Source organism: Poeciliopsis prolifica, unplaced genomic scaffold, assembly GCF_027474105.1.
Source record: "Poeciliopsis prolifica strain line A6 unplaced genomic scaffold, Auburn_PproV2 SCAFFOLD006, whole genome shotgun sequence".
Taxonomy (NCBI): Eukaryota; Metazoa; Chordata; class Actinopteri; order Cyprinodontiformes; family Poeciliidae; genus Poeciliopsis; species Poeciliopsis prolifica.
Window position 1 is genome coordinate 13,604,486 of NW_026562381.1, and position 27,813 is coordinate 13,632,298.

General features: G+C 36.7%; 1 protein-coding gene across 1 annotated transcript in view; it reads left to right on the forward strand.

Annotated features, from left to right (window-relative positions):
* Positions 1-17,096, forward strand: part of LOC129360532 (proton-coupled amino acid transporter 1-like) — a 37,556-nt gene extending 20,460 nt beyond the window's left edge. The window contains 1 exon segment of the mRNA XM_055030835.1: positions 14,537-17,096. Coding sequence (XP_054886810.1) covers positions 14,537-14,811 — 275 coding nt within the window. The 3' untranslated portion in view covers positions 14,812-17,096.
* The last annotated feature ends 10,717 nt before the right edge of the window (positions 17,097-27,813 follow it).

Consider the following 27,813-nt stretch of genomic DNA (forward strand, 5'->3'; position numbering starts at 1 on the left):
AAGTATTATTTTATTCCACACTATTTCTAAGCAAGACATGCGTTTTGAGTTTTTCCAATTACATCTGAAGCAAAAATAACCAGAAATAAATAAGGGAACATAATTAAAGCACAATGTCATTGGCCATTTTTTCAATTGGGGGACTTTTATTTATTTATTCACCCTTTATTTGACCATGTGAGTTATTAACAACAAATTTGTATTTATATTAACGACCTTATGGGAAGGTCATTCTTTTTTTTTTGTCTCAAATGTATAAATTCATCGGTTTTGTCAATATTTTAGAGGCTTTAATCTGATGAACACATAATTTAAGAATATTTGTTGCACTCTTAAAAAAAACAAATTGATGTGAAAATAAAATACTCAGCCGCCCACATATGTGGCTTCATTTTGCTGGACAACGTGTCGAGTTGATGGAGCTGAAACTCCTACATTCTTTCAACAGTTTCAGGCATCAGTAAGCATTTCTCTGTATCAGACGTCAAACTGCAGTCAGAGTCTCTCAGTAGGTAATACTATGCTTATTTCATATGTGAGGTAAAAAAGAAGACGTTGTTCTCATGGAAACAAAATTATTTAGAAAAGGATTGTTGTTCGGTGTGATTTTCCAGCTCCAGTCAGCCGATCCTCGTCAGAGTAGAAGCTCTAATGTATTATGTCTGTGTTTAAGGTATTTATCTGATAATCTGGGTAAATGTCTTCATGTTTGTGTTTTTTTCATTGCTGGTCTTTGTTTCTCTTCTTCTGGACTAACATTTGATTGGCTGTACATCTGAAGGAGCCTGCATGTCCTTCAGAGCTGGTTTGTTTGCAGCATTGCATGCAGGTGAGCATTTGCTTCCGGGAATCAGTTTGGGGAGAGAGGTGGCGAATCAATGAAAATTAAAGTCAGCAGCCTAACAGCCACATGTCTTCTCCACTTGCACTCACGAGAGCACGCCGAGAACTATGTGTTCTCATTCCTGTCCCGCTTTCAGGCAGCAGAACACACTTCCCTGTAATGGGCTTCTAATAGTTGAACAATTGCTATTGATTACTATCGAGTCAGGACTGCTGATTCCTTAACACTGCTGTCACTTTGCTTCTCTGCTGCCTGATGTTTAAAAGCTCATTTTCCACGTGCAGTGAAGTAAACAGGGGTGTAAGTGTGTTTTCCCATTAAAGCTGCTACTGCTAAGAATTTAGGCCGGTTCTGTTCATTAGAAAACCTGAGCCTTGCAGGGCTGTTGTATGAATGAAAGGACGATGCATGTCGGGGTAATAGATCCGGTATAGGAGGGCTGAGGTGTTAAGCCTCTTTCGGTATGAATCATGTTTTGTTTTTCCAACATATTTTCTGTTGTGGTCAAGCTTGTAGTCCACAATAGTAATAGTAATTGTTTTTACAACTTTCCTTACAAGAGCAGTTTAACACAAACTTTCAACCAAAAGATCTTAAGAGTAACTACACTTAATAGATTAGCAGATATTTAAAAGAAATCAAATAAAAGTTTCAATATGATTGATGAACATGAAATGTTTTCTTGTAATCTCTGAAAAACAGAAAACAAGCAGAAACCCAAAACTTGAACTTAGCCTTCTGGTGGTTCTGGTGTACGATTTGAAAATGGCTTTCAATTGACTGTAAATGTCAGAGGTTTGACTGATGTTCCAGGTCTTTTTCTCTCCTCCCAGATCCTCTATGATTTTACTTTACTGATCTGTTTTAACTGGCAGAGCTGTAAAACAAACCTGCCACTTGTCGCTACAGCAACAAAGCCCTTTCTTTTCCTGCCATTTGTTTCAGTTTGAACTCAAACGGGCAGATAAGAGGTAAAAGAGAGGACTGCTCTGAGCAAACACCCCCCCGTCTCTCTCTGCTGAGCTCTGATTTGACTTGCATTTTCCCTGAAAAGGTCAGTTCGTTTCAGTGCTCTGAGATTTCTTTTGAAGTGAGGACTCTTTTCTAATTTGCCACAGATAGGCTGAGAAACGGAGGAGCTCACTGTTGCTGCTGATGCTGTTTTGAATCAAAGAGCCTCTGAGTGGCAGCGTTGGGATGGAAACATGGCTTTACCTTATTCTGTGTGTCTCTACACAGGGTTTGACAAAGTTACCTGAAGGCGCAGTTTTTCAATTGTCACATGAGGCAATAGATGGATCTCTCAAAGACAGAAACATCAGGTTGCACCAGGGTATTTTGGACATTTAGTGGCAGAGAGAAGATTGTGATAACAACTCCACAGGCGCAAGCTTTGATGTTAATGTTTGAAGTTGGGGTTGATGACGTATACCTATATGATTTTTTTTTTTTTATTATTATTGTCTTTCTTGAATCCTTTATCAGGCTTTGTCTCCTGTGGTGAAGGGAGAGCCATGTCATTGTTAAATTATTTAATAAAGAAAGCTATGTGTTGCATTTGTGATATCTACCAATGAGTTTTTCACATCATTGTGGAAAACCTTTGATCCCCTCATCTTTGCAGAAAGATTTTCATTTTGTCTAATTTTGGAGTGTTAGACCACTTTTCTTTTTGGAGGTGATAACCTGTGAAGGTAATATCTCTTTGACCTTGTATCTCATCTGTTCTTGAATTTATTTTAATTTGGTCATAAGAAAATACTAATGTGCTAAATAATTATGTGACCAAAGAAACTTTTCTGTTTCCATTAAACCACATAAGGACGGATTTGTAAAGTTAAATCAAATACGAAGCATAGATTTGTTGCAAATATTACATCAAACACCACTGCAGAAGGTAGCTGCAGTTTTAGAAATTTCTCTTGACCCAAAGTTTGACTGGTTAAGTCAAAAATTGCCCAAAGGAATGAGTCTCAGTTGAAGTTGCAACAGCATCAAAGATTCTGTAGCAGAGACTCGGTCATCATTTTTGGGTTTTACGTCTCACTCTGCTAGTGTCCAAATAGACAGAATAGCTGAGAACAACTTACACCAGAAAACCCCTCATCATCCATGAGACCTCAAGCAACAGATTGCACCAATTTCACCATTGCCTTATTTTTTTCAAACAACTCATTTCTATGGGAGTAGGTTCATATGCAGTAGCAACACAAAGTGTGTCCCCATCATAACTCTTCTTCTAGAGTAATCTAAAACAAATTGTTTGAAGTTGGGCTTGATGACGTATACCTATGTTATGTATACACCTAATCACATAATAGGCATAAGTTTTTATGAGCTGAGAAACCAGTTCAGCATTCTGTGCCGGTTTTGGTCGTTTTTTCTCTTCCCTTCATCTGAGTCACTTTGCCACGGGCTTGAGGTGAGCAGCTTGCGTGTGTTGCTAAGCCGTTGATGGGAATAGGAGAGGACACGTGAGGATGTGGCGTGAGCCTCCTCTTCCTCTTTTCTTCTTGTGCTTCTTCTGGACTAGTGTAGCATTAAGGTGATGTTCCAACTGAAAAGAAAGCTACTTGTTGGACTGTAGTGCTGTCATTTATTTATTTACTTATTTTATCCTTTCAAGAATGTGATGGGTGCATTCAGCTTTGCAGGTTGTGGAGCATATTCCCCTCTGTGTTTTGCCCTTTTGCTTTCTCCTTCCTAACTTTCCTACTTGCCTTCTCTCTTCTGACAGAGGCTGGATTGTTTTAGTTTAAAATTGTGTTTAAATTTTACAAAATCTAAAGATCTTTTTGAAAAGATTTCTGATCTGCGATTGGGCGTGAAAAGTAGTTGAATATTCATGGTTTTGTACTTGAGAAGAGATTTATTTTTGATACATTCTTGTAATCATGATTCCCTGTAAAGAAACATAGTTTCCTGAGTATGATTTTCTTAGTATCACCCATTTAAATCCAATTTACAATGCCACAATGTTCAGTTGATCATATAATGCTAGCAAGTTTTAAAATCGTGAGTGAAAAGAGAGAACACAAAGGTAATGGAAACAACTACTTAGTTTATAGCGAATCCAGAAGGCAAAACTTAACTTCATCACTGGTTTATTCTAGAAAAGAAATGTAACTAAACACAAGCATTGTGCCAGGATTATCTTCTATGGAAAGAAAAACCAAGAAAACACAAACATATTTTCAATAATTGCAGATGGTGGATAAATGGAACACGATGAGTCAAATGAACATAGTGATTTATGATGCGTCTATTATAATTTCATTGTTCTACCGTTGGTAATCTGTTTATATCATGTTCTTGTTTCTGTATTGTGATGGCAGTCGTTCACATTTGTTCCAGGAAGGTGCCAGAAGGAAACTTTAGAGGTGACAACAACTCATTCAGTTGTTGGCAGAATAACTGAATGCAGCTCGATTTTGCAAAGCACCTTTTTGTCTTGTTGACACAAAAATCTGTCCTCATAATTTTCAAGACAGCAGCAATAAGCGTTAAAGGTCATACCTGAAATATTTATCAGATCGCATCTGAATGTTTCAGACTAGACCCATCTCTAAATGACGGCCTCTGTCCCTAAACAACCCAACCTTCTGGCTCAATTATCATGTCACATGACACAGTCAGCTAGAGGATCTCTGTCATTACCAAGGATCTCCTGCAGGGTAGGGAAGGTCAGACTCGCCCTCCAACTCTAATTTTACCTCTCGTCCTGCACCTCCTGTCCTTTCCACTCCATCCTCAGATTTTTCTGCACATATTTTACCCTCAGGTTTCTTCCCTGTCTATAATAGAGCTAGTCAGCTTAAACTTTTCATACACTTTCTAAAGTATGAAAATTGCTCAGTATACAAAAATCTTAATATTCTGTAATTTGCTTTTCAGTTATTGAAATGTACGCTGCAACACTGGGCTCATTTTCAACCTAGCAATGTTCAAATTGTTTTGTTTAAAATATTTATTATATCTAAGATTGCCAGTATAAAGACTTCTTAAATGCCTGATGGTTAACTTATTTATTTTGTATATCAATCCCATTAGTGTTTTGTTTCACACCATTATATGGATTTGCATCATTTATGTGATCTTCAAAATACATACATCAAAAATCCTTTGTAGTCATATGCCACCTTCAAGCAAAAACTTTGGCTTTATGTCAGGAACACATTGTTTTGTTTTAGCTTTTGTGTTTTAAATATGCAAGGTCAATATGAATAGCAGCACAATAAGATAAAGTGTTTCAAGGACTTGCACCAAGAACTTTACCAGCATTCACATCATCTTTCTATGCCACGATTCCTCTTAAAACCCTGCAAGAGTTCTTTTTTTTTTTCTCACATTGCAGGACATACAGAATGGTAGTTTGGAAAAGTGCTGGCTCTGGTAATTAAAGCTTCTCGTACCCTTTCTAAGCCCCTCAGAAACACATAGTGGCACCCAAGGTCTCTTAAAGACAGATGGGTCAGTGTGATGTGGAGCCAGGAAAAGGACAACAGTCCGTCTCTGATCCTTTTTGCTCGTTTGTTCTCAGCCTCGTTTGTTGAGGAGATAAAGTTGAGAGTCTGCTGGGAGAGTCTTTGCCTACAGAGCTGAGCTCTTTTTGTCTTTATTGTCTTTGTAGTATTCTCTGAGGTCCTTACAGCCTAATATGTTTGTTGTTCAAAGAAGAATCAGTTCAGCTTTTTGTTGGACTTTGTAAAAGAATAGCAAAGGCTTTCTGACGAAGTGTCCACTTTGTTTGCTTAGTCTTCCGTTAACTGAGCACACTGGAAGCATAAAACATTTTCCTGCTGAGAGAAAGGCATGCTCATGGTTTTAAAAAAAACTGTGCCGATGTACAAAGTAATTACATAATCAAAATACTATAATCAGATAAAGAAATAATTTTCTGTGGGGCTTAAAGTTAGTAAGCATGAAAAGAGTTCTCTGGTAGAAAATACAACAAAAAGTACATGTACATAAAATGATTTACATATATAATATCTACTTATTTTAAAATAAATTTGGCACAATATTCCATAATACTTCAAAGTGGATATTGACTGTCAGGGTTCAAAGAAGACTATTTTCTAACTAGCATATTTACTCACATTGCAAAATTAGAAATTTGTGAGGAAAACAAAGATGTTTTTAAGGAAATTTACTCAGATTATAAAGTCAAATACTTGTAGCAAAAAGTGACAGTTGCCTACAATGATTAGACATTGAACTTAGGAGATATGCATCTGGATATTTTCCAAAGAGTAAAACCTAATACAAGTTTTCTTTCCTGTATCAGAACATCTCCTGGGTGCAGACTCTCCATGAAAACCTCGAACGAGGTCAAGAATTATCTGATTGCAAGACTTTTGTCTACAGGATTTTTACCTTTCCTGAAATGTAATCACAAGAAGTCAGAATGCAGTAATTAAATCGTTTTGAGTTGAAAACTTCTTTTGATGGTCCAAGAGGAGATTCTTTTTTGCCAAGCAACGCAAAGAGTATTTTTATGTTAACTTTTTTATTAGTTTTCTGTTATTTTTCTTTCTATTCTCAAAAATGCCTCCTCCAAGGCAGACTTCCTGAACTTGTCACCGGTATTTGAAGGACTCCAGCACATCTTTTGTGTTTGGCTCTTTTATTTGCCATCTTGCATTGCAGGTGTCACACAATAAAATGTTCCGTTTCCAGCAGATGACATGGCAGCTTACAAAGGTCTTTTGATGACATTTCCATGTTGTACAATGAAGCTCACAAAAAAACACAGGTCATGGCGCTGTGGTACCAGAGTGTGTGTTTTTTGTGTATCAAAACTGCCTTTTGTTAAAATACCGAGAGATTTAACAAAAGCAGGTAGAAGTTTTTAGTTTTTGTTTGTTTATATCTTGTGGTGACAACCAATTGAATTTGACCTTCACATGGCATGTGACTTGTGTATAAATTAATTGTTTGACAGAAATCCAAACGTATGAATTCACTTGCAAGAAGAAAACTTTTTAATTTCTTAAATGTCTTGTTCAATTGTCATCTCTGTGCTCATAACAATTTTTTTCCGATTTGATGTGACCTTTTTCAGTCTTACTCAGGAAACACAACCACTTCCGCTGTTGCCCAGCATTTTATTTTTTTCAAGCTGTACGTCATTCTTTTCTAAAACATGGTTTGGAGGGCAGATTGGATGTATTGACTTGTGAAACAACCCTCTAATCACGCAGCAGACGTCTTTATTTATCATTCTATTCCATCCTGAAATACAATTCATTTTCCACAGTTGTCATGTTTGCAGCATAAGGTGAAATTTTGTCCTGCATTTGTTTGTAATTCTTACCTGAGGGCAGTGCAATGGCTTTTTCCATGCGGAGGAAACGTGCATCATTTTCTCAGTTTTGGATTTAAATTCAAATGGGTGCTCAAGGCTGACGGGCTCTTTATTTAAAATATTACTGTAGACGTTTGTCCTTGCTTTTCCTCCACATGATTGCTTATTTTAATATCATAAATATTTTTCCAGACTGTAAACTATTAAAGAATAACTGAACATTATTTCAAAAAATCTTTCCTCGTCCTAATATATTATTTTAAAAGTGCAAAACGCTACAAATGTACACTGTCCGGAGCTTGACACATAAAGGAAGTCCTGAACCATTACTGTACATTGATTTCTTTATGGAAAGAAGTTTCCTCTTCCAGTAGTCAGATTTACATGCTGTTCAGTTTTGATCAGATACAGTCGTTTTCCTGAGCACAGTTTGTTGATTTTCTTGAAGCAGGGAGTTACATGTATATCAGTTTTACTCCTACAAATAAATTCAGAAATATTACAAAACTCGACACCTAAAATCCATGGTTTTTATTTTGCATGTAGTTGCCTTGAAGTTATTTCGTACCTCAGAGAAATTACTGGTTAAATAAACTTTAAATAAAAATAAAATGTATCCCCATCACAGCAGGAACAGATTATAGCCCCTCCAGCAAACTGCCGCCTCCTGATTAAACGAATCTTCACTCGCGCTCATAGGGAATTGCTTCTGTTACCTTGTATTTCTGTAATTTCAAACAACCACCAGCCACGATAAAATAAATTGGCAGCTTCAAGTTGATAACTGGGACAGAGCATCCTGTTTCCACTACCCGGTTGTTTCAGTTACTCCTAGAACCAGCTGAAATATTCATTGTAATCTTCTAAGAAATTGTTTTCTAAAGAATCATCTTCTCCTTTCTGCAGATGTGTGTAATTGCTCAGGAAGATTTTGTCTTGAAAAGCCTCTTTAGCTTTGTTGTTTAGTAAATTGTATTTTGTGCCTAAGCTATGACTGTTGATGCTGAGGAGGGCTAATTGTATACTGAATATAGCAGAACTATGCGTTTGTGTGAAACAGTTTTTATTTAACAGAAAATGAAAACAAGAATTTCAATTATAGCTTACCTGTTTTTTTTTAATCCTACAATATAGCCACTTGTATTTTTGTCAGCCTGATCAGAACTGAGACATTGTTTGTCAGTCCTTTATTGTAACATCCCCATGTTCAGAGTTTTCCTCTTGCAGTGCATTGTGGGATTAGCAGTCCTTACACCTGCCTCATGTAATAGTCTTTCATGACTGGAGGTCCAACATTATTAAAACAGATGGACATATTTTTGGTTAAATATTTTTGGTTAAATCCTTCCAAGTTATTCACTTGGAAGCTACTGATTCCTTCAAAGGAGGCTTCTCCTGCCAGGTGTTGACAAACGTTTAAGAAAGACATAAAAAAAAAAAAAAAAAAAAAAAAAAAAACAGAATTGGTGCAACTGAAGAAATTTCCCCTAAAGCAGAACTCTGAAGTGTTTAGTCCGGAGCATCTCTGGAGAAATTTTGCTACCTTTGTCAGCTCATCTTAGTGCAAAAGACACATTGACTGCTGACTCAACACAGTGATGGAGGTGGGATGAGGGAGATGAACCAGAGGTTATATTGTTGGTGAAACTGAGGAATGGAGAAGGGGTGAAAACACACTATTCATTCAGAGGGGGTGAATTTGAAACTAAGTAAATGATTATTAAACATCATGCTCTTTTCACTGAACCATGTTCTCTGCATGCATTAAATCTTGCAGAGAAATAATGTATGAACATATTTGTTTTAGTTTTCTCACCAATGCTCCCTAATTCATAAAGTATTTATTTTAAAAGTCAGTTATAACTGTTCAAGTGCTTGTTGAGTGGAATATCTCTGGATCCAGCTTGGAGTTCATCACCGTTAATGGCATGTGGGAACAAAAAATGAACTCATGTTTCTAATTACTACGGCATAATTCAGAATACCACAACAGTAAGAGTACAACAGTAACACATTGCTTGGTTGCCAGCAGCAAGGACTTCAGCATGGCATTGAAGGATTAATATTAGATGGGGAGAGATGCAAAACTTCACAATGTATGTTTGCTTCTGGCAAAGTCATTGAAGTTTCTGTAAAAAAGGAAGCCTTTTCTACCAAACTGGTTCCAGTGATTAACTCTAAATCTTGCCTTCATTAAGGTTGTGCTTCCAATAATATGATTTCAGTTAATTTATTTAAATTTGCCTGCTAGAAATGACAAAAAGGGAATACATTTACAGTGAAAGTTAACCGTCCGTTTTTAAGGGTTTTTATTTTGGACTCACTACCATGTTTATTGTTGCTTGGTTTGGACATAGTTCTATATGCACTCTGGAACACTTTATTAATCTGAATATAGTCTACCTCTTCAGGTTTTTTAGTATTTGTTATTTTTATATGGCCATGATCAACTCGGTTTCTAACAGAATTAAATCCAGCTAAGAATCCTTTACATCAACAAGAAAGTCTTCAATATAAATGTTAATGCAATTACTCAGAAGGTTCTCAAGTCCCAAATTAGCTTTTGCCCCATCATTAAGCACCATTACCTCGAAATTGCACCAAAGTTTGTCAATAAAGGCTGAGTAAATGTCCTGATTTACAAAACAAAAATTCTCTCTATTAAACCACATACTTTCTACTCCATCAGGTTCTCTGAGATTCAACATTGTTTCATTGAATCTTTACTCTAAAAGAGCTTCTTTCACTCAGTGTCATTCTTAACAGTTCTGTTTGTCATTATCATTATACTCTTGCAGACTCTTCTCAAGAAATAGTAGCACTCCGTATGAATAGACCCATTTGGCTCTAATTGAGCTTTCATTTTAGTGTCTTTTTACTTTTTTTTAAGGAAATGTCTCAAAAGTAAGGATTGAATGAGAATTCAGCCTCCTAAATAAGGCCCTCTTAAATGAGACTGATTGTCTTCAGAAATCACTTAGTGTCATCCTTTTTGAATTAACATTAGTGAACAACAGCATCTTTAAGACCAAGAAACACACCAGACAGATCAGGGACAAGGGTGTAGAGCAGGTAAAAGTGGGTTTTGGTCATGAAATAATATCCCAAGTATCTAACAGAACACATCCCTACCAAGACTTAATAGTTCACCCTACAGGCTGGGCAAGGAGAGCAGAAAAACACATCAGGGACCTAAGGTTACTCTGGGGGAGCTCAGAAACCCACATAAATAAATGGTGATCCACAAATCAGGCCTTTATGAAAGAGTGATTGAAAGAAAGTCATTGAAAAAAAAAAACAGTTTTGCACAAGTCAAACCTTGTTTGTACAAAAAGTTATGTGTGGAGAAAATCTAAACTGTAGCCCAAAGATACCAGCCCACATTGAGACCCACTATGACTGAACCGGTTTGGTCACCGGTTTCTGAGAACTTATAATGCTTTCTACTGGTCATATTTTGAAAAGCTCAGTGAAGGCTTCAGTGACATTTATGCTGCCAAAGGGTTTATGTGGAGCACACCCTCCCTGAGCTCATTAATATTAGTTTATGCAGGTACCAACCGCTCCATTAAAAGATGTGAGCCTTTCAGGCAGATTGAGCGAAGGTCCATGTTTTAATGACTTCAGTCCACTATGCAGCAGATCAGCCAATATTGGGTGAGGAGATGGAAGTCTGCTGAGACCTGAAAGAGCTAGAGGCACCTCTGCTTGTTTCTGGGTGGTGGCTACTGATGGCGAGGTGAAGAAATTAGATGGCCTCCAGTATATTTTGGTTGTCTGTGGAGAAAAGAAAGCTAAGAGCCTCCCTACCAATCTCTAATCCAGCCTTACAGCATCCCTACTGCCAGCCGTGGCTTCGTGGCTTGGGAAGTAATTGACTCTATTTGCCTGTAGAGCTGACTCTTTCTCTCTCTCAGTGGATTTAAAAACCTGTGGGCCCAGTTCAGAAACTGCCTGCTGACAGTTTAAAAGCTGCCAGCTCCTCTCCCTCTTAGTCTCTCCTTTATTTCCTTTTTCTGGCTGCTTAATTGAACTGGTCTAGCCAATCGGTCTGTTGATGCTGACGGGTGGGAAGAGGAGAGAAAAAAAATCTTTGACTTCAGAATTTAATCTTATTTAATAGTGCAGCATCCAGAATGTGGAGTTGTGAAAAATATTATTTAAACATTTTAGTGGCTTCAAGGGAATGCACAAGGAGGCTTCTTGTGTTGCTGCCTGGAAACAAAACGAAAATCAACTGAAGGGAAGAAGGAAACCAAACCTGGAATTCTCCACAGAAGAATGGAAAGAGAAACCACAGAATTATTTTTAAAATCCATTTATCTAAGATTTTATCACAGGCTGTAGAAATGCTGGATCTGTGTCTTAAGTTTGAGAAGAATTGATTCCACTATTTGAAATTGAGTGGCAAAGGGATTCTTAGGTGCAGTGATTGTCTTCATGAACTCGGATCACATATTTCACGTCCAACCTTTTCCTAGGGAAAGGTCCCTTCGACTGTCTGACACATGCCTCACATGGACCCATGGATTCAGGATCCTTTGGTGTGAGATATCTTGTTCCATGTGTGGCTGATAATTTACCCACTGTCCTAAAGCCACCTTCCTCTCATGTTTCCCTCCTTTTTAAAAAGTTTTTGTCATTCATGCTGTGCAGAGCTCCCTCTTGTCATCCCGAATCTGCAGTGAGCAGATCGTAACATTAAGCGTTTTCTTTCTTGTTTCTGTAGTTCCTGAGCTTGTGCGGAAATATTAACGTGCTTGCAGTATTTTGACTTCAGCACTTTGAAGCTGTCTGATGATTCGTTTGCTGCCTCTCTTAGGGGAGCAGCCTTTTAGAAGCAGCCCTGTGGTTTATTTGCTGTGAAAGGCTCAGCGTAGTTAAGTCAGCTGGTTCTCCCCTTCGTCCTCCTCCAGAGTCAGGTCTGCCTTCTTTGATGCCCTGGAAAGCTTTAAATCTAGGCTAAAGAACAGTGTTGGACTGCGTACCCTGAGCAGTGGCAGATTTGCTCTACATGAACATCTGCCACTGGGGAGTTGTGTCGTGCTTGTTACGTGAAAGCTCGACCTTGGTTTTTGCCTTTCAGTATAACTTGATAAACCTTAACATGCAGTGGTGAGCGATTGATTATAGTTAAAAGAGGCTTTTATGTACCTGGTGTATGAACAGAACAAGAACACCTGCTCCGGCCCGTCCTCCCTGCTCACCACAGAGAAGATGCTAACATATTCTGTAGAACAGTAAGACTTCTCTTTTCCACATCTGAATCGTTTACTCATGTGCAGAGAGGAGCAAACACACACACACACACGTCTGCGGTGACGAATGTATCTCCGCGTCAGAAGAGGTGTTTGTGCTGTTGTCTCTGTAGCAACCACACAAGGTGACTCTGATCCCTGATGGTTTTAGCAGCATGGTCTCCGCTCCGTCCGACACGTGAAAAACAATCCCAACAATCACAGTTTCAAGCTCACCCAGTGGGAGTCCCTCCTCCGTTCTAAATTTGCCATTTCTCCTCTTTTCCCCCTTTCATCGTCATCTGTTTGACCTAATCCATCTACCTTTTTTCATCAGAGTGCATGTCCACCTCATTTCTCTTCTGCCCCTATACCTTCGATTCCTGACTCCCAAGCCCTTACTTTGTGGTAGAAACCTGAAATTGAGTCACTTGTACATTGAATTCAATCAATCATCTGGATTGTCTACACATGATCGTTCTCATGTGCAGGGGAGAGAGGAAAAAATGGGGGAGTAATATTGCATTCTTTAAACGCCAAATATCAAAAGAGCTGGAGAGAAATTGGATGATCTACTGGACAAGGCTGAGTTTGTTTGTGTGCATTACTGAAATGCTTAAAGCTGACATCAAAAAGCATTTCACCAATAATGATGAGCTTTATTATGAGAGGCAGTTGTAAGAGTGGGACTTAAGTTCTGACGTCAAGATTTTTACGCGGCGCAATGCTCGCTTTTTTTGGACCACCTTACAGTTCGATTGCACATTCACACCATCCCTAACAAACCGCTTTCTAGAAAAATGAACTTGAGTTTGTTTTAAAATGGACTAAATAAAATTTGCACTTCACAAATTACAGAGCAATAGCTCTACAGAACTGGAGTTCCAGACATTTGACCATTTCAGAGTTTTAGGTCCCAACTGAGGTTTCTGGGGGAAGAGGTCAGAGTAAAAGCAAGTGATGGTCCATGCCAATGATTAACGATCTTGCCCATATTAGGGGTTGAGGAGCATCTTCCTGAAACATGACCTAGGACCAAGGCTCAACACCAAGCTCCTGGTAGTCCAACCTTCGCTCCTGCGACTTTCTCTGGTTTACCATAAAAAAGTAACCAGAGAATCTGCTACATGAATCCCCCAATCTACGATCCCAAACATACATGCTGATTCGTGATTTTTTTCTGAAACTTGAACTTCTGCATTAATGCATCAAGCTGTTGGAAGAACTGCTATGTGCAGGGAAAATGTAAATACAAGTATTTTAGTGAAAAGACTGAATTGGTGTTGAAGAACTTGAATAGAACTCAACAGCAGTAAATAAGTCTTAATTGAATGTTAACGTTATTGTCGTCAAAATGACATCAGAGCAGTGATGTGCAGAAGTCTGATTCACGCCTCATTTCATTTCATTTGCCTTTCAGCAAGACTTTCTTCTTTCTTTAAAGTTGTCTTGATCAAGAGTTGTTTTCATGCTTTCTGAAGCTCTTTTCAACTCTTTTCTTTGAACTCTGACAGTTTTTTCACCCATTTTCATCTCATTTTCAGAGCTTTAACTCTGACCTGTGACTCATTCAGACACTTAAAAGTCTAGGGGGATGAATCAGTGCTGAGTCAGCATATAGATAATTAAGCAAAGAACCAGTTTTACATGGATTCTTTAGGCCGTGAAAAAAGCAACATAATTTACTTATATCTTTATTAATTGAACCATCCCCTCTTTCACAAACATCACAAAGAGAAGCCCACTTTTTAAGGTTGTTCTTTTTACTTTTAAATAACTAATTAAGCCTGATGTCAACGCAGATGTGACTTTTCAGAAATGAAAACCGCAGGAGGTGTCGAATGAAACTCATCTGGGTCAATATTAATGTAATATAATAATATCTGTTGGATTGACTGTTGACTGAATAAGCTTGGTATTGCACTTATACAGGAACTACATGAGGGGTAAAAATTACATCTGAACATACACAATTTAAGCTTAGGAAGCTACAAGTTTAACGCTCAACTTTTGTTTGTTTTTTTAACAGTTTTTGATCCACTTAAATCCTGATAAATACTAGTAGTGTCTTACATCTTAGTCCTAAATACTTTTGTACTGTTTGTCTTAAATCATAGTCTGAACACATTTTTACCCTCTGCTCTCCAGGTGCTCTCGCCATCCTGATACCGGAGTTGGACCTCGTCATCTCATTGGTCGGTTCGGTCAGCAGCAGTTTCCTGGCTCTCATCTTCCCACCCATCCTGGAAATCCTTGCCTTTCACACGGAGGGTCTGTCACCACTGGCGACCATCAAGAACGTGATCATCAGCGTGGTGGGGCTGATCGGCTTCCTCTTAGGAACTTATGTCGCCATCATAGAACTTATAGCACGAAATAATGTCAAACACGTAGAGACATTCCACACCTACATGGTGCAGTAGAACAGACTGTTGGGCCTTTCAGGTCAGCTTAAACTGTTCTAATGAAAACTTTTATTTTATGTTTTTATTTGCTGCTGTTGTATTTTAATGCAATGTAATTATGTCACAAATGTACGAGTGTCACGCTAAATTAATTACAGCCATTAGTTAAGGCCAAAAGTCATAAATGCGTAACGTAGAAGATAACTTCATCAGATTTTTAAGAGATTAACAGTATTAGAGGTAATTTATTGTATTCAGAGCCTAGAAATATTCATGTAAATTCTCCAGTCAACACATCAAACTACCTCAATAGTTGTTTTTCGTTTTAACTCCCAGATTCAGAGCTGATTCTGACTTGCAGATTGTTTTTCACCTTCACCCAGACATCTTCAAGTTTGCAGCTTTGAGTGGTTTTTAATCACCGTCTGACATCTTGACAGGAAGAAAACCTTATTAAAAGAAAATGCACTTTGATTTATGCCTTATTGAATAAAACTGCACCACTTTGGCAGTTTTCCGTGACACATTGAACAGTTTAAGAAAAAAAAAACGTTTTGAGAACAGATTAAGGGTTATAAACCAAACCTTGCATTATTTGAGCAATATTTGTGCTTTTTATCTTCACTTATCAAATCCATCAATGTGTCTCTGGTCAGATGTTTTAAAGATAAATCTGTTATGCACTTACACAGGAAATACATGATTGTGATTAGGAGAATATTTGGAGAATATTTTGCACTTTGCATATATCGGTGCAAAATATACATAAAATGAAGTGACTTGATGCTTGCTAAGCAAAAAAATTTGATATTTCCTCCAAAGCAATATTACTATGTTTAAATATTGGTGAAAGTAAAGAAAATTTCTTACCGCCACTATAGTTTAAACTTTATTTGGGTCAAAGATTGCATGGGTGTTTTGATTTCTTCTACGGTTATTTTTTTTTCTATTTGGGGATTTTTACCATTGGATGTTAAGCAAAATCATCACATCTTAAGCTTAGTCTTGGTTTAAACTCTGAACTATTCAGAAGGTTTTTGGTTCAAGCCACTTTCATAGCTGTACTATGGTTTCCAGATGTGCACTTTATGCATCTCACAGAGGTTTGGAGTTATCATTCTTTCACCCACTGTGGCTCCTGTTATTTATTTGGGTTCACACTGTGTGATTACTAGCCAAAGTCTAAAAATAAGAAAATCTCTAGTTATCATTAAATGTAAATCATAAAGCAAGCAGTGATACTTTCTGGATAATCCTGCAGCGTGACTCCTGCGGCGGCAGATTTCTGATTCTTGTCACCCTGATATAAACTTGTGCCGCCTCCTTTTTCGTCTCCTCGTATTCTTATTTTCTCCATCTGACTCCATTAATATGCACATTAATAACTGAATCTTCCTTTTTGTTTATTGATCCGTCACCTGCAATCATGTTGCAGTAACTATGTTGCCTCCATCCCCCTTCAAAGTTTCTCCAGAAATGTTCTAGTTTTTTACTTTTATGGTGAAAATAAGACTTTTCGGTCTATTTTTGTGGAAACATCAGTTGTGCTGATTTTCTGCAGTTAAAATCTAATGCGAGCCTGAATCTTGTACAGGTTGTGCTGTGCACCGTTTGCTCCAGTCACATCAGCTTCACTAACTCTCTTTAACTTTGAAATATTACAGAAGATTCATGAGGGGAAGAAAAAAAAACTTGTGACAAAAATGTATGAGAAGGCAGTAAAATAATTTTAATTCAAATCTCGTTGAAAATTAACTAATGTTCAAATTTTTCCTGACCAGAGATGACGAACATTTACAATCTACAGGTACAAGTTGTAAAAGTTTTTTTGTATTTTTTTTTTCTAAAATCTTGACAAACAAGGATTTGATCAGAAGACAGATGAAAAAGCTCAATGATCTAAAACTGTAGAATAAATGTAGATATTAATCCAAACTGTTTCAGTCTTGGGAGACACAATACTAAATTATGTAGGAGCTCTTCTGTGTCTTGAAAAGTTTTTTGTTCTTTATTTTTTTATTATTTTGTTTGATGTTTTTACTAAGTCTTATTTTTAAAATTTTTTATTACTTGTTCCTAACTTTTACAGGTTGGTTTAATTTCTGACATACTGTATATCAAATAATAAACAATTTATCTGCAATGTCTAGCAGACAAAATGCAACATGTACTGTAAGTTCACCGAACAGCTTCTGTACTGTTGTGCATCTTCAGTGTTTCTGTGCCAGTATCACCCAGTTAAATTTTTCAGCTTTTATTAGAAAATGTTTGGAAATCAATAAAAAAAAATCATATCCACATGCCTTATGTGCATAAAGAACTATAATTGTGTGTGTGTGTGTGTGTGTGTGGATATACCAGTTACCTGTTGTGCATGTAAATGTTTGCTCATTTGCAAAGAAAATGTTTAAAATAAAGTACCCATTAGTCTTTGTGCTAAACAGGGAGCAGCATTGATAACAGTGATGACTTCCCAAGGACTTTTTTTCTATCTGTAATGTAGAGTGTTGTGATAATAATCATTTTTAAAACTCTTCAGCAGAAAATATAAATGTCAGTGAAATAAAAATCTACATCTGAATGATGAGCTTGAAAAGGACTGAATTTCACGTTTATATGCTGCATGGTTTTAAAAAGATGAAAACATTTTTTGTTCTTTTAGCATTCTGTAAGTTCTTCATCCCTTTCGCTGAGTAAACAACCTAATGAGGCACATTACTTATATTTTTCAGTCATAATTTAAACACTTTGATGTAGATCATAAGTGGTTGAAATTAGAGAATTTGCATCTTAAGTTATGTTTATATGAATAATTAATGCTCATTTTAATGTTCTGCCTTAATATGGCAGATAAATATACCTTTAGCTGCATGCTATCACAACATACAGCAGAACAACTGTATTACTTCACAACATCTTTCATTGTTTCCCTTTCTTGCATACATAGGGAGACATCCAATGTCCAAACCCTTTAACTGACTCCACTACAAGCTCCAACCTGGAAGATGGAGGATTTGTTTTTTTTTCTCCCATGATGTGCATAAACACTACATGCTTGTGTGGGTTTTAACATATGTGAGCTAAAGAGCTTCCTTTTCAGTTCAGCTCTTTCTTCTCCAGAACAGAACAAAATAATGTTCTCACGTCGACAGACACACGCCTTTTCACAACTCCGCATTGAGATCTTTTCCACAAGCTTCAAAAACAGTATCAGTGAGTAGGTGCAGCTCTGACAGAGTTCAACGCACCCCAGAAACAGCTTAGACTTTGGCAACAAAAAGACAAGATGAAAAGTAACTACATTCTCCAGTTTCTCTAAAAGAAAATACCTCTAAGGACACATCAGCGCCACTCTGCACATCCAGTAAGAACAAGGGAAGAAAGTCCTCTAACACAGAAGCAGAGTGAACTTTCTTGGATAGCCTGACAAGTTGGGTGCTTTGATAGCTGGAAGTGCCTCTAATCTTGATTTGAACTCCATAAATTCTTCTTATGTTTTTCATCAACATCAAACATTCTGAGAAATACTTACAATCTCTGCTTTTATCTAAAAGCATTGAATCATTTCTGCTTCAATCTAAGCATTCAATGAAACATTCAAGATATAAACAACTGAATCTAAACATTAAAACCAAAGGAAATGTTTACAACAGTGAGTTTCTCATCATGGTGCAAGTTTTTGTGGCTGATATGATGTAAAGCACTTTGAAATACCTTGCTGCTGAAATGTGCTATACAAATAAAATTTGAGTGATTGAATTTTATCACAGAACCATGTACCATGTACTATACATGCAGGCACTGGAGTCAAAAGCTCTGTAACATTCATCTGCTCAATTTACACATTAGTGTCAACATTAATAGAGAATCTGAGTTATCATGTGCTCCAGGTCAAAACAGAAATTGGAGAAGTTATTTCAGAGTTGTCGTAAAACAGACGTGTGTGTGACAGAGACTTGGTGGAAGAAAGTGACACCTCATAATCAGAGCGGTCATGTTGTAACAAAATCTAATGCTGCTGAATAAATGCATGAAGACGTTCTTATTGCTCTCACAGTTCTGCTACATCTCAGAGGTTAATAGACTAGCGGAAGCTGCCAGAGTCTAATTCCTTCCTTAATTTGTCAGATTGTTCAATTTCTCTTTTCCCATTTATTTTCAGGAGGTCCCCAGTCTGTCTTCCTCAGATAGTCAAAATGTATTGACTGTTAAATAAACTGTCTGGTTTGGATGTTATTTGGTCAATAAAGACTTTAATAGAGATGAAAAATAAAAAAAAGTAAATTACATCTGCTGTAAATAAGATTCAGATATAATTCACAATGTTTGTTAAGTTGCATTATAATCATTTGTAGTGTAGCTGTTGAAAAGAATGAGATTGACATAAATTCTACATTTTTTCACTTAAAAAAATGTTTGGGGGGCTTTTATTGAACTGTAATTTGACATAAAAAAATGATGGAGACAGAAGTGGGAGACATGCAGTAAATATCCCAAAAGATAACCAAACCGACAGCTATTGCAAACGGTTGCTCTACCAACTGAACCATGCAGCGGCCCAACACACAAACATTTTTAAAGATAAAGCAGTTAATGCCAGCTCTTTTATGAGCTGCAGTATCAATAAGACTCCAAGACAATGCCATTTTAAAGCAGTTTAAAAACCTTTATTTTAAATGCCATAATTGATGAGAACTTTAAAATTGTTTCATTAATTATTAAGAATATCTTTGAGATTATCTTTCCACTCAGCGTTTAGTTAAATTAAGTAAATATAGTTAAATTAAACACAGTGTTTAATTCACTGTGAGTCTCCTCATTGTGACTTTATAACTAATATTATTTTTATCTAATTTAACTTGAGGCTTGAGATTTACAGTAGGTGACTATTAACGAGGCGAGGCTGACAGACGTTATAAAGAAGAATGTTAATGTCAATCACCATTTATTGTGGTGATTGATTTATTGATTTGTTTTCCTCAGAAAACAAATCAAATCAATGATTTATTTTCCTTGGAAAATAAATTGAGGTCAAAATTATTCACATTGCTGGAAGGACTAATTTAAAAAGGTTTATTTTTTACTGTAGAAGTTTGTTTTTGACTTCTAGGAATGACTCAAAGCTCAACAAGATAATGTAATCTTGAAAAAACTGTGACGGCAGTACAGCAATCAAACCCTTGTTATACCAGCTTTTTGCATGTTTCCACTGGTACTTTGCTGACACTTGGTTAAACCAAATATTTAATTCTAGAACAGGTCCCAGTCAGGACTCAAATTGTTTAAAGTATGTATAAAATTAAATGATTTCTAAAACCGACAGTTTCCTGTATCATGCAATCACACTTGCATTCATCAAGTAATCTATTTCCCACTGCTGCACTATATGTTGTTTTTAATCACGTCTGGATATTTTAGAGTTTGACTGTTTCCACGACAGATGATGAGATTACAGTTGAGAGGTTGTTATGGAGGGATTTGTGAAAGAGATGATGAGTTTGTCTCTGTAACTCACATCAACCAGCTACTGAATAAAAGCCTTCTGACATCATCGAGAGTCATCCTCGACAATAGAAAAGGGTTTGTTACGATATATTAAACTGACAGTGTATTTTGTTTTTTTTTGTATCTTGAACTGAAAGTGCTAGTTTTAACAACAAAGATGACTATTGCTTGACTTGAATTTAGCTTTTAGCTGCAGATTGTACATTCAAGCCAAAGAAACAACAGGTAGGTTCTGATTCTGAGGTTTTCTGCTTGCTTGGATTTCTTTTTGTTTCTGAAAAGAATTCCCACAAGCAACCCAAGTGTTCCTCATAACCTAATAACACAATGAGAGGAAAGCTTTTTGGAGTAAGAGAAAATAAAACGTCATTTTGTGCTTATGGATAGCCGAAGACAGCATATCATTAACCTGGAGGTAAGCAGTCACTAATGTGGACGGATGTATTCTGCTAACAGCACAATGCCTGGAAAATGAACTGGTTGACATGGACTGTGCGGATGCTCAGATTTATCTTTAAGTTGCTGCATAAATTCATACATGTAGCTTTTGGTCTGGTTTATAATTTTCTTAAGGTCACTTATCTGAAAGTTGTACTGTCTCTCCTCTTCCGTCCACTGCTGCGCCAGTATGTCTCCAATCACCTCTTTTCCTGAAATGACCTCGTTTGTGCTCGTTATCATCCCAGCCAAACAAATAATGGGACAAATTGATGGCACAAATTCAACACACAACAGTTTCTTGTTTTTTATGACGACAATGAGGTGAAACAGCTTTTCAAACACGTAACGCAGGCTTTTCGAATCCAGTATGTTCAATAATTGTACCTCTGCATTGAACCTGAATTACTCGCCCACCACAGATTAGAAACAACTGAATAGGAAAATCACAAAAGGATGAGGCCGCTCCAATAACAATCATCTTTAATGTTAATTCCTCCTACAGAAGACAGTTTCATATATACATTGGAGTCTGCTGTGTAATTTTACTCAAAATAGATTGAAACCTGCTCATGACACTCCTACTCGAAAATTTCTTCTGAAGCTCTGATGAGTGATGTAAAAATAATATCCACAGACAAAAGCAAGTTCATAAAAGAATATGTGGACAGACTGTGCAAAGTGTTGCATGCTAGAAAACGAACATGAACAGCATCTTTAGTAGTCTTTCAAAACGAAGCCAAGTTAAAAATAAATTATGTTGTGTGTCCTACTGCTTTTGCTGACTGGAAGTCTATTAAATTGAACATAGAAAAACCAAAAGAGAACAAATTATTTTATTTGCTCATTGTAATGTAGAAAGAAGATGATAGAATCTTGTCAAAACAATCTAACTCTAAAATATCAAGATATAAATGACAAATCTGAGCATTTGCTTCGTTTCATTGCTGAAGATGAGATTTGGATTTCAGGATTGTGATTTTTATTTATTTTCTTTTATTCCTTTTGCAGATCTTAGTTTTAATTGCAGAATAGTCTTATAAATCTGACCCAAAATTCCTTTTTTTTCTGCAGCAACAAATTGAGCATTACATCTAATTACCCCTAATTCCTTATTTGGGCAGGAACACAGGCCCATCATTTGCTCCATCTACAGCAGAACAATTTACACATTAACTTTTAAACAATTTTCTATACTGTGAATTTTATATCTTCTTACACATACCCTGCTTTTAATAAATTTTACATTATAGGCCCTAAAACATCTACTCAACAGTGAGTGTTGTCTTGTATTCTACAGGATTTTAGTTAAAAGTCCAGGCATGAATCTGCTTCCCGCTGTTACTCTGGACTCCTCTGAGAATGTTGTTTTGGACGGAGCTGAAATATTTTGAAGTTGGGCGAGCAGGCAGCTCTGTCGGTGCTGTCTGGAGCATGCAGCCTTTATTGAGAACAGGGAGATAAGGAGAGCTTCCCTGCGGACGTTCGGCTTAAAAGATCCTCCGCTCTTCTTTTCCTCATCTTTAGAAAGCTGTTTTCCATTTCAAAACTCCAAGAGCCGGGATGAGCGGAGCATAATGTGTGTTTTCTGTTTAAGAGGATGATAATTTTCTGCAGAGATGGTGGGTGACTCACCATGAGCAGAAGGGGGGAGAGAGCTTCTCTTTAATTGAAAAGCATCACCCACACTGAGGAAATTTCAGGAATTTTGCAATGGGCAATAAAAATTTTAATTTTTGTCAATTTGTTTGCTGTTACATAAGCTGTTAAGAAGACCCGTGCCACTATTGAAGAAGCAGGGAACTGATATATTCCCCTCTGTCTTAATGAGAGAGGAAATTCAAATTAACACTGAAAAGATGCCACAACCCACCCATTAGCTGCTGTTCTAATTGCCTCAGTTTCAGACCCTAAGTACAAACAACCAGTGATTAGAAACTCATTTGTGTGCGTGGTACCTGGTATTAAAGGACAATCTGCTGTTCTGGCCTCACTTCCAGAAGTGCCAGGTTTCTCTTCCGGGTCAAAAACCCTGAATGTTTGATTGCAGATACTGCGGGATTAGCGAGGCCTGTAAGGCTTTGTTGCATAAAGATCGATCCTCTCTTTGGCTCACAATATTGAACAGAGAATGGGCTGTAATTAGTGATGATGATGTAAATGAGAAAAATCTTTACTGGTGTTTTAAGAGGCACTAACATTGAGTCACTATTTTAGATGCACTTGTGAAATTCAAGCCCACTAATGACACTGACTTGCATAATCAGCATTTTTAAACAAATAAGTAGTTTCCCATCTGACAAGACGCCAACCTTTCTGTATGTGTTTAACAGTTAGAAGTTTAACTTCTTCTTCTTTTTTTATATAAATTATATAAAGTTTAAGGACTTTGTTTTTATGTTTTGTACATTTACATAAGGTTTTTAAATTTTAAACAACTTTGAGATATTATGTATCTCAAAGCAATTACTCCAATTGAACTGCTTTGAGTTTGGACTAACCCTGTTACTTTATTTGTGCTTTATTTGGACATTTTATTTCTGTAGCACCTGCTCCATATTCTCTAGTGTTACTTGTTGCTGTGATGTTTAGCTATGTTTGATTTACTTATTATTTGTCCAATGCTTGTATGATGTTTGTATGTTGCTGTTTATCTACTCAGCTACCCCAGTTTTTCTTCCTTTCTTCTAAGCATGTGCTAATAATTTCCCTTTAGCCCATTTGTATTTATCAGATACAAGTGACCTAAAATCATTTTAAGAATAAAAGATAGTGTACTTAATATTGCTAGTTTTCAAACAAATATATGTTGATAGTTCAAACTTTATCAGCTGCCCAAATGATATTCAGAAAAAAAAATAAGAATGGTTTGATTCAAGTTGGGGAAAGATTTCGCTTAATTTTTCAAAGTTCTTCCCTTTCTGACATTTAAAATCCTTCCTTTTGCTTTCTCGTTATTACCAATCTTTCTGTATTGCCTGATCTCTTATTTTGTCACATTTCATCCTTGCTACAGTGTTATCATCCTTAACAGCAGTAACCAAACTTTTCTTCACTTTCCTCCCCCTTCTCTTTATTTTAATGACTACTGTGTGTTTCATCTCACTCCTCTGGCTGCAGCACTGATCTGTGCAGTGTTGCATCAAATGTTTCAGGGAAGCCTGCAGGGAATTGTCCTGTCTTGCAGCATGATGCTTTAGGCTTCTGCAGATATAAGTGTAAGAACTTTATTTGCAGATGTTTTTTTTGTTTTTTTTTCTTTTATAAGCCAAGGATGTGGGATAATTGGAGGGCCCATTATACAAATAAATCAAACTTCCCAAGAAGCAAAATATAATCTGAGTACAAAATCCAAAGAGGAAACATGAAGATAAAAGTAAACAGGGAGGAAACCACGATAGCACAACTAACATTATTCAAATGTAATGAATCAAACCAAGATTATCTTATCTCAAAATATAAAATGATTGAAAGAGCAAAATTATGACCAAAATTATTGGATGGTGCTGAAAGAGACCATAGCAATTTTGGTCTCCAATCGAATCAATAATACTTGAGTACCCGCTCTACTTAATGCTCTGATCCTCTGAACATTTTGGTTGTGAATGGAAGATTTTTCATCTTGATGCATCGCTTTGTCACAATCTCTGCACACAACAGTGGCATCTCAGATCTGTGGTCAGCTCTCAAGAAGCAGGTGGATAAACAAAGTACAAACTGTGATCAAGTTCGAATATGACAAGCATGAGTTCACCTTCAGAGAGCACCTAATTTAGAAGCTAATGCCGTGCATTGAATTATCTTTGTCCAGCTTTTCTGTCATTAATTACACATTTTCTCCTGTAGGTTCTTCAGCTTTCAGCTAAGAACATTTTCTCAGTTCTCACCCAATCAGGTTTTTGCTCTTCAAACAGTTATTATTAGGATGGGAGCATAATGCATCAAAAAAGCAAAGCAGGGAAGAACTTAAACTATTCTTCTCACCAAAGTTTACATTTTAGAAGTTACAGCTCATTGCATTACATAATTAGCTGGAGTTCATTCAGCAGCCATATGATGTTCTGCACAGCACGACACTGAGCTGGATTAGACTCTTGATTCTAGTTTCAGACTTGCTGTGAAATGTAGACTTAAGTGTTTAGTCTCTCAAATAAGAATTGACTCAAAGACTTGACATGAGATTTACCTGCATAGATCGACTGAGATTATCATTTGAATTCGCTTTTAAAAGATCATTTCTCTGTTTTATTGTCTAGCTGTCAAGTCATTCTTCAATGATATCACTGCCCTGTTTTCTCTCCATTCCTCTATTTATCTTTCTCCTCATGTGCCGTCTGAATTCATTTCCTCGCCTCACCCCCTGGTGGAGACGGTGCTTGACTTGCAGTGTTGCTTCTGGCGACAGCTTGGCTGTCAGATCCTGCTGTTACCGCAACCATCACCTTCAGACTACATAGGATGGTGTTGGGATGGAGTTTGTACAGGTATGTGTGTGTAACTACGGTGAAAACAGACAGCTGTCAGGTTTCTGTCGACAAAAATCACAGAGTAACACAACATTAGTGGTTTCTCTGTCCTCTTCAGTTAGTATTCTGACTCAGAGGAGTAACCCAATGGCTAACAACACAGCCCTCACTCAATTTTTCTCCTTCTCTCCATGGAGTTGTGGTATGAAAACAAGCACCATTGCGGACAAAACATTGTTTTGCTCAATTTCTCCTCTGCCAGTGAATATTTGTCAAATTAAAAGTATGAAGTGCTGAGATGTACAGTACTGCAAAGCTGGGGAAAAAGGCAACAAGGGAGGCATTTCACAGTGAACGTTCATTTATTAAGACATGTTTTCCAGGATTCAGTGTTTTTTTTTTTTTGTCTCATCAACATTACAGACATTCAGAGGAAACATTCTTCATGGTGATGTGCAAAAACAGCGTATGAAAGGAAAACAGTTACATTCTTAGACTGAATACTGATAACTCCTATTGGAGCTGGCTGGCACCGGACCACACATATGGACACAGTATTGCATTTTCTTTTTTTTTTTTTGTTGCTGCTGTTCCAAATACACAAAGCTTGGCTCATTGCATTGTTCTTCAGCACTAACAAGAAAAGTACCTTATTAGTTAATGCACATAACCACAGGTAAAAGGCTGATTCTGTATTTTTGCATCCTCTGTGGGCCAATTAAATTTGCAACTACCCTCATTGGACTCCTCCGAAAAGCCAATACAGATGCCTCATTTACTTTCTGCAAAATCTGAGGATGTTAATTTACCATACCATACATAATTTATACTTTGATGAGCACTTACTTTAAAGCTATAAGGATTCACATTATTGTCATGGTTGAGTTTATTTTATTGTGTTTGTGTTAAAAAGTCCAGTTAGAGCAAATGATATCCACTTATCTTAAGCAGCAAACAGAACAATTGGGACAAGTTTTCAAATTTCTTGACAGGATACAATTTTTGAGGTAAAATTGAAATTGAAGTTTTGTAGTCAGTTTCTGTTGATCATCCTATCATACACCAACGGGGACAAAACGGTCTATAATGGACTGTAGGTGATGAATTATTAGACCAGTGGTTTCCTCTCTTTCTCTTTTTGATGTCCAGTGCTTTACATGTTTTAGATTTTCTCCTGGTTCCATTGAGAGGATTCAGTCAGCAGGCTGCTGCAAAAAGTCCTCAAATAAACATATGAAACGTCGGACGGTGCCCTTTAATAACTGATTCTAGGCGCTTATGTTTTAGACTACAACGCCTTACAAATATAATCATATACCTAAATCCTTCTCACTTAAACCCCTTTACTTTTAGTGACATTAGAACCACAAACTCCACTGTATTTTATTGTCATTTATAAGATAAAGTAGCATATTATTGTAAAGTAGAAGGAACACAACACACTGTGACAAACCAACACAAAAACAACTTTTAGTTGGTTTACCACATGAAATTCCAATAAAATACATTTAAGATTGTGGTAATAATGTGAAAAATAATCATAAAAACAGTTTTAAAAAAAACTGTATCCTCTCCTAGATGTGTTGCAATGTTGGATTTTCAATATTTGGGGGTAATTTCTTGATGGATGAGATTTATTATTTTATTATTATTTTTATTAATAACTTTTACCCACATATATCAATACAATACAAGCTCGAAATGTAACACAATTAGACTAACACAGAGCAAGTGAAGGCAATAACAGGCCAAAGAAAAAACAATTGTTTGAACTGATAGTCATTGGAAACGGTGATCATGGTGAGCAAAATATGGCAGAATAAAGATATTTTATGTTAGTAATGAAGAATGGTAACTTGGACAGATTATTTTAGAGTGAGGGTCCATAGAAGGAGGTTAGCAATCCTCCCAAGCAAGGATATCCAGTTTCTTTGGAAAGGTAGAGGAAATCAACCAAAAAACAAAGATTTATTGTCAAGCTAATGGATCACCCTGGAAAAAAAAAGACCATTCCCAATCTTTTTGTGAAACGCCTACGGTGTTTTCAAAGATTTGCAGCCTTTGGAAAGAGTGAATTCGATGCTGAAATGCCTGATTTTAATGTGTAATGAGGTAATTTTGAAACGTTTTTTTCACCTCATTGATTTTACTGAGATAGTTTTATAGTCTTTTTTTAGTAATGTTTAGGGAAATGACTTGTTTCGTTTCCACTATTTTTGTGGCTTCAATGAAATCATATCTATGGCTTCCATTTAGTCTTGGGAAACATAAAAATTACATTTGTTGGTTTCAAATGAATTAAGAAAGACAGAAACACCCAGAAACAGATAATGAAAGCACTCCTTTTAGCACCTCCACTGCAGCTCTCAGTTAGCACTTTGAATGTTATAGTTTATTATAAATCAATTTAAAAAAATACAAAACAAATATGGCTTGTTTAGACAAGAGAATATATTGTTCTATCTAGACAAAAAATGTAGCAGCACAACTTACATATGGAAAGTTGCATCTTAATGAACCAAGAAGAGGTTTTAGCCACAATTTTTTCACAATATATTGGAGAAATCCAAGAACAACCTGGAATCTATGTGATTATTGTTTTGACCAGAAA